The sequence below is a fragment of the Cydia strobilella genome, chromosome 9 (assembly GCF_947568885.1).
Source record: "Cydia strobilella chromosome 9, ilCydStro3.1, whole genome shotgun sequence".
Taxonomy (NCBI): Eukaryota; Metazoa; Arthropoda; class Insecta; order Lepidoptera; family Tortricidae; genus Cydia; species Cydia strobilella.
The window spans coordinates 17,444,227-17,461,736 of record NC_086049.1 but is presented as its reverse complement, the minus strand read 5'-3'; the positions used below and the strand labels follow the sequence as shown (position 1 = coordinate 17,461,736).

General features: G+C 35.6%; 1 protein-coding gene across 1 annotated transcript; it reads right to left on the bottom strand.

Annotated features, from left to right (window-relative positions):
• Window positions 1-447: 447 nt before the first annotated feature.
• LOC134744445 (cytochrome P450 6B5-like) lies at window positions 448-2,984 on the bottom strand. The gene is made up of 2 exons (XM_063678257.1): window positions 1,604-2,984; window positions 448-1,195 (listed from the first exon to the last, which is right to left on the bottom strand). The coding sequence occupies exons 1-2, from the start codon at window positions 2,946-2,948 to the stop codon at window positions 1,032-1,034; spliced, it is 1,509 nt and encodes a 502-aa protein (XP_063534327.1). The 5' UTR covers window positions 2,949-2,984; the 3' UTR covers window positions 448-1,031.
• Window positions 2,985-17,510: the final 14,526 nt, after the last annotated feature.

The window sequence follows — 17,510 nt, the reverse complement described above, 5'->3', positions numbered from 1 at the left end:
GAACCGGACATATCCCAATAAGGCCTAAGGCCTAAGCCTAGGCCTAGGCTACTTATGCACTGTTTTTATATCCCAGATACTAAAATTACAGTTCGAATGCCCAATTTTTACCCGATTTACCCGGTTTTGTATTAAAACATAGATATAGTATATATTTTCAGTCATAGGCGCGGACGGTGATCTAGGGGTGTGCATAAAGGGGCCCACTGACTATCAGTCCGCCGGACGATATCGGCCTGTCAGTTAGACCAAAAATTTGACAGTTCCGAACGACTCCGTGTCTTTTTCAAACGGCAAAATTGATAAACAGGAAAGTCAATACAATAAACAATAAACCAAGTAGGTACCATCAACCGTAAAAGTGCATGGCGACTTCAATGAAATCATTTAAATATCTCCATGCAATTTCGCAGCTCACCGTACAAAATTTATTTATTTTTATTTTTTATCTAATGAATAGATAATAAACTGAAATAAATGTCATATATTTAGAAAAAGTGCACTGGAGCACTGGAGGCCTTGGTCACTTTTTTTTTATACCACGTCGGTGGCAATCAAGCATACGGCCCGCCTGATGGTAAGCAGTTACCGTAGCCTATGGACGCTTGCAACACCGGAGATATTACACGCGCGTTGCCGACCCTAACACTCCTCTCCCTCGTTGAGCTCTGGCAACCTTACTTACCGACAGGAACACGGACTATGAGTAGGGTCTAGTGTTATTTGGCTGCGGTTTTCTGTAAGGTGAAGGTACTTCCCCAGTTGGGCTCTGCTCTAGATCTGGAATGACATCCGCTGTCCTGTGCCGACCACACACAGCGAGATGTTCACAGTGCCCATTCCTCCCTTTTGGACGTAGTTTGAGGACATATCCGGGACACTTTTTCATTGGACATTTATTTCAGTTTATAATTTATATAGTAGTGTTTCTACTTGAAACAAAAACAAATTAAAATATTTTCTGAAAATAATTTAATTTGTTCTAATACTTCTAGAATAGATAATAGTTTTATAATTCATTTATACAGGTCCTACCGCGGGTAAACATTCACGTACAGGGTCTTGGCCGGAGCGATCAGATGGCGATATGGGTTGTGGGAAAAGGAGCGAACGGTGTTCTTGCCAGCTTCCAGTCGGAACTTTGAGAGCAATCGGATTATACACACATAGGATTGCACGCGAGCAAACCGCATTCCTGAAATAGAGAGAAATGGTTGACTAATTAGTAATTAAAAATACGTTTAAAAATCCTGCTGAATATGTATTTAACTGTCATCACATTAGACGTCGCAAAAGCTCTTTGTGGTGATACGTATGCATTGATTTTTATTTCCTTTAAAAAAATTTATAGGAACAAAAACTAAGATATAAACTTATAGTTTATAAAGTTTATCTATAACTCGATAAAGTAATTTAAAATAATCGAAGGAATAATAAAGTACATTCCTACTAAATACTCTTTAGAATTACCTCTATATTCAAATGAATGTATACATGCAAAACAAATTCATAGCTACAAATTAAAAATGTGGTTGAAAACTGTTATAAAAATGACTATTTTATCCGAGTTTGTTTAAATTACGTAATAAGTTTGTTTACTTACCAATGCAATGTCGCGGTCCAAGGCCAAAGGGCAAATACGCGAAGGAATGCCTGGCAGCTACGTTTTCTGGAGAAAACCTATCGGGATCAAACTTCTCCGGTTCTGGGTAGTACTTCTCATCGTGGTGAATACCCGAAACAGATATGACCACAAGTTGATCTTTAGCTACTTTGACGTTCGTTCCCGGTAATTCGTAATCGTTTTCAGCCTTCCTTTGTAAATTGTCCAGTATCGGGTACATCCTGAGAGTTTCACTAAAAACTTGATCTAAATATTGTAACTCGTTCAATGTATCCAGTTCTATTATGTTGTTATGTCTCTCAACGTATGCATCTATCTCATTTCTTAATCTTTCCTGTATTTTAGTGTCCAATGCTAGATGGTACAACATGAAACCCATAGTCGAAGCTGAGGTCTCATAACCGGCAACGTAAAATATAAAGGCTTGTCCTTCCATTACACTCTTAGTTATCTCAATAGTAAAGGCTTCTCCATCACTGTCCTTTTTGGTTACTTCGAGTTGTTTTTTATTCTTCATTTCTAACATCAAATCCATAAAGTCTTTTCTATTTGACGGCTGTCCGTTTCTTTGAGTAGTTACAGTTTCGACAAGCTCTTTAAAAAAATTCCTTACGTACGCCGGGAGTACGGACATATTTAACTTTTTAAGGACACCTGGGAACAGCATATCAAACTCAAGAGCATAATTAGGGGTAAATATTTCCTTATCGACTCTTGTTAGAGCTTGAATATCTCCACGAAAGGTATCTATATCCAGACCGAAGGCGCACCCAGTTATCGATGACATTGTGTACTTCTGCACCAATCCATGGACATCCTGCTCGGGTGTCGTCGCTATAATCTCACTTACGTAATCAACGAACTTATCACCTCGATCTTTGAGCAAATACATCATATTTCTTAGCTTTGAATTTGTAAATATGGGTGAAAATCGAGCTCTCAGTCCTCGCCATGTGTCCCCATCGGAGTGAAACAGGTTTTGTCCTAGCCCTTCTTTGCTGAACTCCAAGCCTCGATCCACAAATTTGTCGAAATCTTTTACCAAAATATGCTTTAAAATGTCGAGATCTCGTACAATGAGCGTTGGAGTTGTCATCCTGAACATTCCCACCGCTTTCTCATTTGGGAAACTTTCGTATATGTTTTTAAAAACTCCACCCATATTATCGTAGCGCAAAGCGGATTTATACATGTTTCCGAAAAACGGTATAGGTTTCGGTCCGGCAACATTTCGGTCCTTCCAATAAGAGAAAGTTCTTGTAAAGTAATAATACAGTAGTACACTTACAACGACTGCTAATGTCACTACCGTAAGAAACACCATTTTAATACAAACTTTGTTGTATCTTGCTACTGCTAGCTACTAGCTAGTAATGGCTACTCTGGTCTGTTGAACCTTGTTATGTTGATTTCTATTATATACACTGATATTTATAAACGCGTAGTGCAGTGACTTGATAAACACAAATATGAATATCACGATTACTTTCAAAAAATTTCGGGCATTTACTTATCGTTCGTAATCTGGCTGATAGACGGACGTTACGTCACGGCTTAATATTGAAACTAGAACCATGCCGAGTTTAAAACATCAAAAATCGAACGACTCAGTAATATTCTTGTAGGGAAAGGTCAAGTACATTATGAAATTGTGGGCCGCATATGGGCCGCATGTACTTGTAATATATAAAATAACTTTACGGAAGTGATAAATAATGGGCTTCCCCAGCCCGGGGGTGAGATGCGTAAATGCATTTACCTCTGCGTCAAAAAAAAAGAAAAAGGGTAACATATACCTATATTATTTTTATATAATGCATATGTGCGCAGCAAGTTGGAAACGAATTCCGTCGTTTGGAATCCCTATGAGTACCAATATACGCTCCAATTGGAAAAAGTACAAAAGACATTTATGCGCTTTTTGTACCACAAAATATGGACGCTACCCGTACCTCTACCTAACTCTTTTCGTCCTCGGAATGGTAGAGACTACACGTGCCTCGGGTTTCGATGACATGTATTTTAGTAAAATACTATATAAAACTGATCCGAGGACTAACAATTAATCCGGAGCTACTTGCACTAGTCCCATTCAGGGTCCCGCGTACGAGTGGCATGCAGTTGACGAGGAAGAAACACTAGTCCCATTCAGGGTCCCGCGTACGAGTGGCATGCAGTTGACGAGGAAGAAACACTAGTCCCATTCAGGGTCCCGCGTACGAGTGGCATGCAGTTGACGAGGAAGAAACACTAGTCCCATTCAGGGTCCCGCGTACGAGTGGCATGCAGTTGACGAGGAAGAAACACTAGTCCCATTCAGGGTCCCGCGTACGAGTGGCATGCAGTTGACGAGGAAGAAACACTAGTCCCATTCAGGGTCCCGCGTACGAGTGGCATGCAGTTGACGAGGAAGAAATAAATGATTGAGGATTACTCCACCAAGAAGAGCAAACTTAATGATGATGATGATGAATGTTTAAGACGTGAAAAATTATCTAAGCCAAGCGATTAGAATTTTGCTTTTTACAATACCCGTGGCTCCGGAGCCTCATAATGAATAAACAAGATGATAACATGTATGTACATTTATGTATGTATGTAGGTACCTATAGTTTTAAACTACTTATCAGAAACCTAAATATAAATAGTCATGAAATACCGTGGAGCTTGAGCGTCAGATATCTAGAGGTGACTCTGGATAATAAATTAAATTGGTGTCCTCACCTTAGATTATTATTTGTTCAAAGGGAACACAATCTCTTGGTGCACTCTCTCCAGTAATGAATCGCAATTCATGTCTTAGTAGCCAAGTTAAAGTAGCTATCTACGAAACTCTTGTGAGACCTGTTGTTACTTACGCCACAGAATAAATAATAGTACTTGGTACAGAAGGTTAAGGCCGTTCCATCGGTTTGCCACTGTCTTTGTCACATTTCGCAAGAAAGAACGGGAAAGAACATACGCGCCAAGTGTCAATTTTGATCAAATTTTGTCGGTTTTTATTTATTTTAAAAACGTTATCTTACAATATCGAAATTCTAAAGCTATGAAATTACTATTTATGTTAAGATTGTTTTTTTTCTACTTTTTTTGTTTATAGTATCACATAATAAATAACCGAGTAAAGTAGGATTAAAAGTCCGAGTTAGAGGTTACTTTGGGAATTATTTGTATCGAGCGAAGTGTCATAATTCTTGTATCGGAAGCTATGTTGTTAAAGATAATATAGTCAAGAACTACATATATTTTTTCCACGTCTACGAATATCAACGCCTCTTAGAAAAACATGATCATATAAGGAGATTTTAAGGTACCAAAACGAGTCTATCACGAGAGATATAAGCGCAAGCGCGAGCAGGCGTCTGTTCCGTAGCGGTGCGCGGCAACTGCGGCGGTGCTAGACACTAAAATTGGTGTCGGTCGCATGTACTTGTAACGACGCGACGAAATCGCGGAGTGAGCCACGCCTGCTTACGCTTGCCCTGTCTGCAGCTTCAGCATGGTTCTATTTTGATCGCCTGTCACTATGCCTTTCACAGCCGCTGGAGTAGCTTCTGTAACACATACTATGAAAAATTTCAAATAATTCAATATAAAGCACTTAAAATTGCATACAATACCCCCAATTTATACAAATCTACGTAAATTACATTTAAAAATCAATTTACCATTTCTAAACGAATTCAACTTTAAATAAACAAAAACATTATATTTATTTAAAAAACCCAACATAAAAACAAGCTCGTATACAACATCGGTCGCAGTCGATTAAAATATTTGCCCTATATCGACAAGTACAAACAAGGTTACCCCATCACTACGTTCTCGAGTCAGACGTGACGCCGCGAGACCGGTCCTGATGGCCGCGGCCGCTTGTTAAGCACTTAAAGGGGCCCACCCATTACCAGTCCGCCGGACGATATCAGCCTGTCAGTTAGTATAAAAATTTGACAGTTCCGAACAACTGACAGGCCGATATCGTCCGGCGAACTGGTAATGAGTGGGAACCTTTAAGCATAGCATGCTTATCTTTTGTTATGATTACCCACAACTTATTAGTTGTGGCTTATTGCTAACTTATAATTAACATATATCAATTTTTTTAGCTTAGCTTAATTGTTAAATGTTTATGTGTATGCAAAAAACGTAAGCTAATATATGTGCGAACGTATTAATAGTTTAGAATAAATTTAAAAGTGGAAAAATTACTGCCTTGGGTGAGACTTGAACTCACGGCCTCTGGATAGATACTCCAGCGCTCTGCCAACTGAGCCACCAAGACCTCAATCCATAGTGAGCAAATCTTCCAACTATATGGGTCTAGGGGACCCTAGCGACATCTACCGTAAGAGTGTTACACTTCTTAAACGGCCACCGGAGTTCCAAGTCATATTGGAAATTCACCAGTTACGATGTGCTACCCATTCTATATTAATTTTTAACAAGCAGAAACGTCTGCGACCAATGCTATTAAGCTTAGAATAAATTTAAAAGTGGAAAAATTACTGCCTTGGGTGAGACTTGAACTCACGGCGGTTCAAGTCTCACCCAAGGCAGTAATTTTTCCACTTTTAAATTTATTCTAAGCTTAATAACATCGATCGCAGACGTTTCTGCTTGTTAAAAATTAATGTATTAATAGTTATACACTAATGTTTACTTATAAGCATTAGTGTAAGTATGATATTACCTATGTCAATGTTGAAATAACAAACAAGCAGTCTCTATTAACAAAGTACCTAATATTTCATTGATTCCACAATTGTAATTAGCTCCATGCATTAATTTATTTTTATTTTTGGATTCATAATTTATATCGTTGGAACACCGGAAATGATAAAAATACTATTGTAAACCTTAACATTATTTTATTAAAAAATATTTAAAATGTTGAAAATTTTTGAGCGGTTGAAACGCTCATAATTTTTGGCGCGAATTCGACAGAGCGTGATGACGTCACACGTTGGGCGGTCCAACTGACGTTTGCTACTAATAACACTAAGCTGTCGAACGCGTGACGTCACGTGGCGTTTCGAGCGTTTCGCTCACTAGCTTTTCGCGGGCAATTTTTTGTACTTTTTATTTATAATTTTAAGTAATTAAATGGTAATTTAAAAACGGAAATGCATTTGTAACATGATATAACGGTAACAAACATCCGAATAAAACATATTTCGTTCAAATATAAACTTCATGCATGAGGCTAATTGTTTTTTTGTGATTTTTGGTTATTTTTATTGCTTGTGAAAAATTGACATGTAAAAGTGCCCCTGTGGCATATTTGCTGAATCAATGTTTGATATTTATCCATATGCTAGGTCTATGTTGATCTATGGTCTATGACCGATTAATCGTTGGTGTTGAACCTACGGTGCATATATATCGGTCATTGGCATCCAAAAGGTCATCTTGTCTTGAAGTTCGCTCGTCGTGAAAGTCGTGCGTAAGATCATAGAGTAACTTATACTAGAGCGGTACTGTCATAGTAAATTTTGTAACCACAGTAAATTCACTGCCATCTGTCGACACACTTTAAAACTAAAAATTAAGATTTATAAAAATACGATAAAATGTATTTAAATATGGATTAATGATTTTTTTTATTTGCATTAATTATTTTTATGATTTTCTTTCACTGATCCATGTTCTTTCACTGATATGCGTTAAAATTGTTAAATAACAAACGAAACCGTCAGCGCCATCTATACGACAGTAGGTCAAAGCTAGTAGCGCCCTCTGAACGAGAATCAAATTTTCTTAATTTTCGAGGCACGTTTTTTCCTTAGACTGTATCCATCTATTACGGAGTTATATCTATCTTTGGTAAGATGCATGCTATTCACCAAGACGATCTTGAAGGTAGTATCAAAACCAGATCAAAACCATATCAACTTGTTAAATTTGAACCGGGCTCAGACGACACAGATATACCCACACATGCACGGGGTAGCATGAGGAAACCGAATAATATTAACAGCGTATTCCTGGTCATATTTAAAGACTGAAATGTCCTAATATAAACTTTTCTGTAATTCGCCTAGTTTGAGTTAATACCAATAAAAAAACAAGTTTTTAGGGTTCCGTACCCAAAGGGTAAAAACGGGACCCTATTACTAAGACTCCGCTGTCCGTCTGTCCGTCTGTCCGTCTGTCCGTCTGTCCGTCTGTCCGTCTGTACGTCTGTCCGTCTGTCCGTCTGTCCGGCTGTATCTCATGAACCGTGATAGCTAGACAGTTGAAATTTTCACAGATGATGTATTTCTGTTGCCGCTACAAACAAATACTAAAAACAGAATAATATAAATATTTAAATGGGGCTCCCATACAACAAACGTGATTTTTTTGCTGTTTTTTTTTCGTAATGGTACGGAACCCTTCGTGCGCGAGTCCGACTCGCACTTGGCCGGTTTTTTATTGTTACATAAAGTGCAAAACGCTTTTGGCGATGTTGCCACTATGGGACGTAGTCTAAGTATAGCTTAGGTTAGTTAAATAGTTTTAAGTTTGTGTTTATATAGTGTTTTTTTTTGTAGTAATAGGTAGTAATTTGTAAAAGGTTTTTTGGGATGATTTTTATTATTATTAAGGATATAGAATAGGATTTAGATGTACACTTAAAATAAAATTTAATTGAATAATGGTTGTACAGTCGCCATCAGATATATCGAAGCGGCCGAGATGCTCAAAAATATCTGAACACGCACCTAGCGCCTTGACAATAGAGGCTTGTTCAGATATTTGTGAGCACCTTGGCCGCTCCGATATATCTGATGGCGAATATACTAGTCTAAGTATCCTTATAGATAGATGTCAAAAAGTGACAAATGTAACACTTTGTAAAAACGGAAAAAAAGCAAAAGTCCATTTTAAGTGACAAGTTTACCAATAACATTTACTTTTTATGTACAAAATATATTTAAAAAATCAAAAAACAAAAAAAAAATTGCGAATTTGACCTAAACTCATTACATTTTTTCCTTCTTTTGGCCTCAGAAAAGCATGGTTAAAATCTTTCGGGTTCCTCGTGAACATCTTGTATAATATACATATAGCTATTCAAAACCTACTCAAACACTTACATACATAATAGTACCTATGATGACAAAATAACCTGTAATCGTGTAAAATGTCAAGTCATTCAGCAAAAACAACATTGGCAATATCATGGCTAAGAGCAAGCCGTGATTTACTTATGAGTTCCAACCAGCGACGGAATATTATATGATAATATCATACACTAGCCCTTTCAAAAGATTCATTTATTATCTCATAAGTTAGTGTTTAAGTACAATATTATTGTCTTCGGTTACCGCGATAGTTACTCATGAAATAAAACTATGAGAATGTAGTCTATGATTGTTCATTATTTTAGTATGTGGGTATTTTTGCACTTTGTAATTTTTCCTCAGTCACCCGTTGACCACGAACGCTGTAAAGAGTTCGAAACGTCGGGATGTATTATAAATTCAATATACGCGATATAATCCGTTTTCATAGTTTTATTACAATATTATTGCTATGCCCTTACAGAGCAACTGTGGAAATACGGTATTAAGTAATTTTAAGAACTGTGTACATCGCGCTTACCATCAGGTGATCCGTCTGCTCGTTTGCCTCCTATTTCATAAAAAAAAAACATGAATACAATGAACAATTACGATTCTGATTCTGAATCTTATTCTGAAATTCTTATTGCATTTTACTGTACGTACACTTATCTGACATACATCACTGTCAGTTATTATACCTTCTCCACAGATATACCCCGCCCGCAATTTTGAATATTACCAAAAACTTGCTAAAAACTTACACAATCATTCATCATCATCATCATGTCAGCCGATAGACGTCCACTGCTGGACATAGGCCTCCCCCAAGGCTCGCCACTCCGACCGATCCTGTGCCGCTCGCAACCACCGAATTCCCGCGACCTTCGCGGTCGTCGCTCCATCTCGTTGGACACAATAATTACCCGCTATTAAAAAAAGTTGTGATTGGTCACTAACGTTTTGATTGGCTAAAATAAAGTTATATTATTTCTTGTCGGACTATAGTTAGACTTCTATAAGGTACCTGTTCTAGTTCGTTAGTTTCAACGTTATCTACCTATACATACAAAAAATGTGATCACGCTAATACACTGATATGTTTTAAAATAAGGTTCTTTTCGTAATTTACGGAATCCTATGATAACAAAATTATAAAGTCATCGTGAGAAACTAATATTTTCACCTCAGCTGCTCGAAAAAGAGTACTTTGCTACTTAAAAACAGTGAGCAAAATCGCATTTTGCTTAGCTCTTTCAGAAAATATCAAATTCTTAAAAAAGGAAAAAAAATATAATAACAGAAATGAATGAATGAATGAATGAATGAATGAATATGTATTTATTGCCACAACAGCGAATACAGAAAACACAATATCAAAAAGTTACTTAACCTATAAACATTATATCTATAATCTTAACCTAATATCTGTAACTTAATAACTAAACATTTGCTGTGACAAATGGTTCGGGCGTCAGCATAATGCTGCCAGCATCAACTCAGTGTGAGTGACACTGCAGCGCTGTTTTTCAGCCGAGACCAAGATACCAATTAAAATAAATTAAATTAGCTCCGTATTTAACTACACAACACAAATACAATTCTCACTTAGCCAAATCTCAAACTTCAATTTATATAAATAACCAAGTGCTGAAAATCTCTAAGACTACTCATCTATTTTTATTTATTTATTTATTTTACTTTTACCTAGGTACGAAAATTTGCCGTTTCTAGTTGTTTATCAAATATTAAGCGTTTGCAGTGTTTTTTAAATGTAATCAAACAACGAGAAATGAGAATATATAAGTATTGTATAAATCTGACTGATATAAAATATTTGATGTGCTTTCTTACCTGAGCTGTATCACCTATAACTCTAATACCCATAATACAATGATTTTAATTGTTACTTGTTTTTATTACAGTTTCTGGTTTGAACCATGCATGTTTGTCAATTAGTCCTCGACTCTGTAGTAAGCCTTCAACATCAATTACTTTTTAAAGTAATTCTTAAGAGCTGGAAAGGGTAATCTTAAAGCAGCATGGACCCAAAATACAACCTTGTGGCACTCCTAATTGAACTACAGTTCCGCTAGACTCCGCTAGACACCAAAAACATCTTCATACAAACTATTACAGTTGTAATGTGAAAATGGTAATATACATAGACTTTTTGAATTTCATTTTTGAATGATTCTAAGCGACAACCTGCAGTAATGGGTCTGTATGTTATTTTTTGTGGAGTATCATGATTATCATGAATATCACTTAAGAAAACAGCCCTTTGACCGCTATGATCAGAATTAACACAGTTAAATATGTTAACATTAAAATCTCCACAGACTATTAAATGTTTTTGGCCCTTTCACACACTTTCCATTGTAGGTAGTTTTAAATATACTGAAGTCAGCTGATGGTGGTCTATAAACACATACAATAATATATTTTACAGTACATATGGTGCTACTTTCTCGTACTAGTGCGTCAAATAGCACTTTTCGTGCATATGTCGAAAGTTTAAAGGGCCGTATGTACTGTAAAACGTTGTACGATACACGTGCGAAAAGGTAATTCGCAACTCGTGTCGATTTAAAACACTCCCTGCGGTCGTGTTTTAATTTATCGCCACTCGTTTCGAATTTCCTCTTTTCCGCACTTGAATCTTAAATATCTATTTCACCTCTCGCTCGGAAAAACTCAGTTTATAGCGCGAAATCTGCGTGCAAAAGTCTATTTTGTTCGCTAGCGTGCAAAAGTCATTTGAATTTCGAACACGATGAATATGTGTGCTTTTCTGTTGTTTATTTTGTTTGGATTTGAGTGTGTTATGTCTAATTTGATATGTTAAATAGAGGGCAAAATTTAATATGGTTTCAATCTTAGATTCCTTCGCTCGCTCAGCTTTCAATTTCAACACTTACGCCCAATAAGTCCAATAACCACTTTGCAGCCTGGCATAACAAATAACTATTTCTAATTCTACACAGGAAGTTTCTATAATTCTTTCTAGGGAATAATTTACAATATCTTTACGCTCTAGATTTTATGCATTTTAACAATTGTGACGTTTTCAACCAAAAGGTACCAAATTGTCGCTTGTCGATAAGGTTGATTTCTAATTGAAGCTATATGGAAATAGCGCCTCACTGACAAGCGACAATAAGTACCCTTTTGGTTGAAAATGGCACAATTATTATTCAACAGGTAAGCCAATGTGTGCATCTAACAAATGGGTTATAAATAGAGCCGGCAAATGGCGCCATCTCTATCTTACGACAGAAAGTAGATACAATTAAAATCTACACTAAGCGCACTAAACGCTTCAGTAATTCGTAAGTTCCGTAATAGATGGCGCTGTGATCAAAATTGTTATTCTAATTATTCTAATTATACAAACTATTTAATTTAACTGAAAGATGCACCCATAACAGAAAAAGTAAGGGCAAATCGCCTAGCGTGGTACGGGCATGTGATGCGGAGGGATGAAAGTCATGTGACGAGAAAGGTATTAAGAATGAATGTGGAGGGGGGAACGAGGAGAGGAAAACCGAGGAAAAGGTAGATGGACTGTGTGAAAGATGATATGAAACTAACGCAAGTGAATGATGAGATGACGGGTGACAGAGAGGTATGGAAGAAAAGACATGCTGCGCCGACCCCAAGTGAATGGGACAAGGGCAAGCGAATGATGATTTAATTTAGCTAACCGTTCCATCGGTTTGCCGCTATCATTATCACATTCCGCAAGAAAAAACGGGAAAGACCATCGATGATCGAATTTTGACTATTCGAAAGCTGTCAAATTACTATTTAAGTAAAGATTGTTTTTCTTCTCTTTTTTGTTTAGTGTCACGTAATATTTTATATAATACCTACTTATATTATTTTATTCAAAATTATTAATAATGTTGTAGATACCCCCGACTTATTACATAAAAGGCCAGCCAATTTTTTTTTGATAATGTGGCTTTCTATTATGGTCGGGGAGCCCAAGAGGGGATTTTTGTAGTCACTCGAGCGCGTCAGATTAAGAGATGGTGGATAAATTACTTGTTAAATTGTAACTATAGTACTATAGTAACTTGTTGTAGATTAAGATATGGGCTCAAAACCGAGCAGGGACAGCCCGTCAGAATAGTAAAAAAAATCGCTACCTTAAAATACTTGAGCGCGTCAGATTAAGAGATGGTGGATAAATTTCTTGTTAAATAGTGCCCATTTCATTAATCTGACGATTTCAGCTTTCCGTAAGCAAATAGCAGGGTCACAAAAAAAATCGCGACCTTGACTTACTCGAGCGCGTTCAATTTTTATTTTATTTTAAAGGGAATAATGCAAGAATAACTAAATTTAAAAAATCTGCCAGAAGTGTCAAAAATCGTTTATGAAATTATGAAGTTTGGGGCACCCAGCTCTTTTTCCCTTTAACTTGTTCGCTATCTCTGACTCCTATTTTAAATTAAGCTTTTTTATAGATATTATCTAGGTTAAGTATAAATTACGGGCGTAAAATTTTATAACAACGCTATAACAACAAATACTAAAAAGTGCGGAACCCTCGGTGCGCGAGTCCGACTCGCACTTGGCCGTTTTTTAATAAATACTGTGTAATAATATACCTAATAAAAGATATAGGTAGATTAGATAGATAAATTCTTAATTACATAGAAAACATCCCTATCTCAGAAACAAATATGTGTGATAAACACACAAATAAATGCCCTCACCAGGATTCGAACCCGGGACCTCCTGATTCGTAGGCAGAGCCACCACCGACTAGGCTAGGAGACCGTTAAAATATAATATTAAAACCCATACGCAATGTTATAAACAAAGAAGTGTCCACTTCAAAACATGACTGTTATCAACATAAACATTACTTCTAACGATGTACAGTCGCCATCAGATATATCAGAGCGCCCGAGGTGCTCAAAATATCTGAACACGCACTCTAACGCCTTGACAATAGAGGCGTGTTCAGATTATTAGTGAGCACCTCGGGCGCTCCGATATATCTGATGGCGACTGTACAAAATTACAAATTGACCTTAATGATAAACATAAAAAATATGTTTTCTAGATTATGAACCTAACTGCGACGTGATAAGATCCAAGTCACGAGCAAGTGTGTTGTAAACAATAATTATATTTGATAACAAATATTGTTTCTGGCGATGACTTTATAATTTTGTTATCATCATTGATCTAAACAAAGAATAAGCCTATCCACTTACATGATTCTGGCAACTAGAGCTTCCAACATTGCGCATCTCTAAAATGATCATGGCAGCTCAGGTTGCCAAACGGAGTGTATGCGGTTTTTTATTTTTTATCTGTGAATGTTTTATTTGTTTGTTTTATCCGTGACAAAACTGACAGTTTAAAAAAATGTTTCAACCACATAGACATAACTAAAGTATTATTTAGGTAGATCGACATATTTAAAGCAGAATTATTTCGTTAAGTAATAAAGTGAACCTGCTCGATTTTTTAATGTTCTATGAATCAAATCTGTTTTTTGCTCCTAATTTTTACAATAATCAAAAAACCGAAAAAAGTCAACGCAGGGGCATAGCTATTGTTCATATACATCAAATAATGTAAAAAAATGTCAGTATCCAGAGAGGAAAATGGGGACTACGTTTGTATGGAGAAGGCGCCGTCCCCTTTCCTCTTAAACATTAAACAACCCAAAATTATTTTGGTGTTTTAGATATGACAACATTGACAACTAAATTTTTTTATTTTTTTATTTAAAAAAACAGGACCAGGTATACAATATTTTCGTCAATCTGAAGACAGTTTGTTGGTCAATAGTGCGCTCTTAATTATGTCAATTATGTGTGTTCGTTCTTGAGTTTTTTTTTAATTTATTTATTTTAACTACATATTTTTTTTTTTGTTTTGAACTACATACAGAGTACAGAACAAACTGTAGGTATCTAATTAGGTTTACTTGTTACTTATTTATTTATTAACATTAAGATTAAGGCTAACTTTCTAAAGAATAATAGTTTTTTAATACTTTATAGCTATAGTGTGTACTTACTTCATCTCACGAAGGCCATGACCCTGAACCTTGTTATTATGGTATTACGTTTTATCTTTATTTGTAACTATATATGTCGATTTCTTGAGATGAAATATCTACACCTGCCTACCCGCCATTTGTATAGACTGAAGCATGTGCAGACAGCCACAGTTTCTGCAACATGACCTTGGTAGAAAAAAAGTGGTTTTACGCCTTGTAGCAAGAGGTTGAAACCAAATTCTGCATGACCTTTAAACGCCCTTGGTAGACAGGCGTGCTCTGCCATCCAATAGCAGAAGCCGTGGTTTAAAATCGTCTAGCCGCTTGTTGTAAACCGCTCGCTTCTACCAAGGTCATGTTGCAGAAACTGTGGTTGTCTGCCGTCTGGCACATGCTTAACATTAACATTAGTGAAAGTAATATTGTCTTCGGTTACCGCGATAGTTACTCATGAAATAAAACTATGAAAACGGATTATTATTATTTTTTTATCGCGTGTATCTTGACTTGAAAATAATTGTAGTGTACTACCAGCCTTAAAGTTTGTAGTCTATGATTGTTCATTATTTTAGTATGTGGGTATTTTTGCACTTTGTATTTTTTTTTCCTCAGTCACCCGTTGACCACGAACACTGTAAAGGGTTCGAAACGTCGGGATGTATTATAAATTCAATATACGCGATATAATCCGTTTTCATAGTTTTATTTCATTAGTGAAAGTGTTGATCGATTTCGTTAATGTGGCAAACTGCATTTTATTCATAAACTATCGGTCGAGATAATCAAAAAAGTTGAGTGTTTACTACGAAAGTGGTTACAAACTTTTTTCTCCAAATTAAGTAGGTAGGGTAACCACACTGAGCCTAAAACTTTGAGATAAAATTAAACCAATGATGTTAATGTTAATGATTACTTTAACAGCAGGAGACAGGAGACCTCTAGCAGGAGCTTATAACACCAGGAAAATGAGTTCTAAAAACATATTTTGTATTAAGTTTTAAGTGTCATCCTGCATACTACGTAATTATATTATCTAAGAGTACTGATTTCAATCTTTTTTTGAATATCTGTTTACTGCATGCCACATTGTTTAATCGATTTGTGTAATTGATTTAAAATCTTAGGTATTAGGTGTTTGCGAGTTTATTGGCTGTAATGATTATAATATTATAGTATTATATTTCCGTTTTGTACTTAACCGGAAATTACGTAATGCTTTCCTGTTTGTTTTAAAGCTGTCATGGCCATAATTTTCTATAGGAATACATTAGGTATTTAGCATTTTAATGAACTGGTAATATTTTTTACTTTTATACAATACCGTGTAGTTTTTTTTTACAACTATTCTTAGTTTTTTAATCCACTAATATTTTTTTAATTATTCTGATTTGGATGTTACATATTTTATCTAGGTAAGATTTAAAAGTTCGCCCATTATGCGTTTAAACCATAACAAATGATTGACTCGGCTACCGAGTGATATAAAGTGTGCAATATTTTCCTGTTTACAATATTCTTTAAGCTAAACAATTTTGCCATAACTGCTCGAAGTTTATTGCTATACATATACAGGCCGTTCCAAGACTATGCGACATGAAGGGAAAGTACCTTAAATATCGTAGATAGGGTATTTTGCTGAAAGAAGACTTTATGTTATTTTTAAAAACTAGTAATACTGCATTCAAAGATTTTCTAAAAATTACTTGCTCTGGGAATCGAACCGACCTAAATGTGAAAAAAAAACACCCGTGTTTTTATGATGCCAATCGAAAGAATGGACAAAAATTTATTATTATTCTTAAGTAACATAACATAGCATAGTATCTTAAAAGAAATGAATAAAATAAATGAATGAATAATGTTTCATTTAAATTTCAAGAATAATTATTTATTGCCGAGGACGACGTTCGAAAAATAGCGTTATTATAATTCAATAGATAGCATTGATTAATCGCAAATAAGTACCCACTTAATTAAGCCATATCATGTCGAGTATACACCATAATATGATAAGAAAATCAACAGGCATCAGATTTGTTAAAATATTGGCGATTTGTATAAAACAAGTGGGATCATATTTTGAGCATTTAATTAATTAATTTTCAAAAAATACTCAATTGACTTCGGCAGTTTTAACTGTTTTAAGTATGTTTTTAATTTAATTAAAACGATTTTTTTACGTTACTCTTTTCTTTTCAGATACTATGTTACTTAAGAAATAATATTATTATTTCTTAAGTAATTCTTTCTTTGGATGTGCATCATAAAAATACGGGTGTTTTTATATATAATTTAAGTCGGTTGTATTCCCAGACGAAGCAAGTAATTTTTAGAAAATCTTTGAATGCAGTATTACTGACTTTTAAAAATAACAAAGTCTTCTTTCAGCAAAATATACTATCTACGATATTTAAGGTACTTTCCCTTCATGTCGCATAGTCTTGGGACGCCCTGTATATGTGGACGCCCCAATTAAACTTTGTATCTGTAGTACCTACCTAACCTAAATATAATACAACATTTACAGTGTGCTTGGTTCTTATGTAAGCAATAATATGTACATTCCCTATCATATTAATATTACCAAGCCTTTCGATTACACTTTTGATGCTTCAAACTAGCCGTGGCTTCGTGGCTCTAATAATGACGTAACGTCCACTTATCAGCCGGTTTAGGAACGACAAAAAACGCCCGACAATTTTTGCTTAGTCATCGTGATTTTCATGTCTGTGTTTAATTAGTCACCACAGAACGCGTTTATAAATATCAGCGTATATAAAAGAATTCAACATAACAACATTCAACGGAC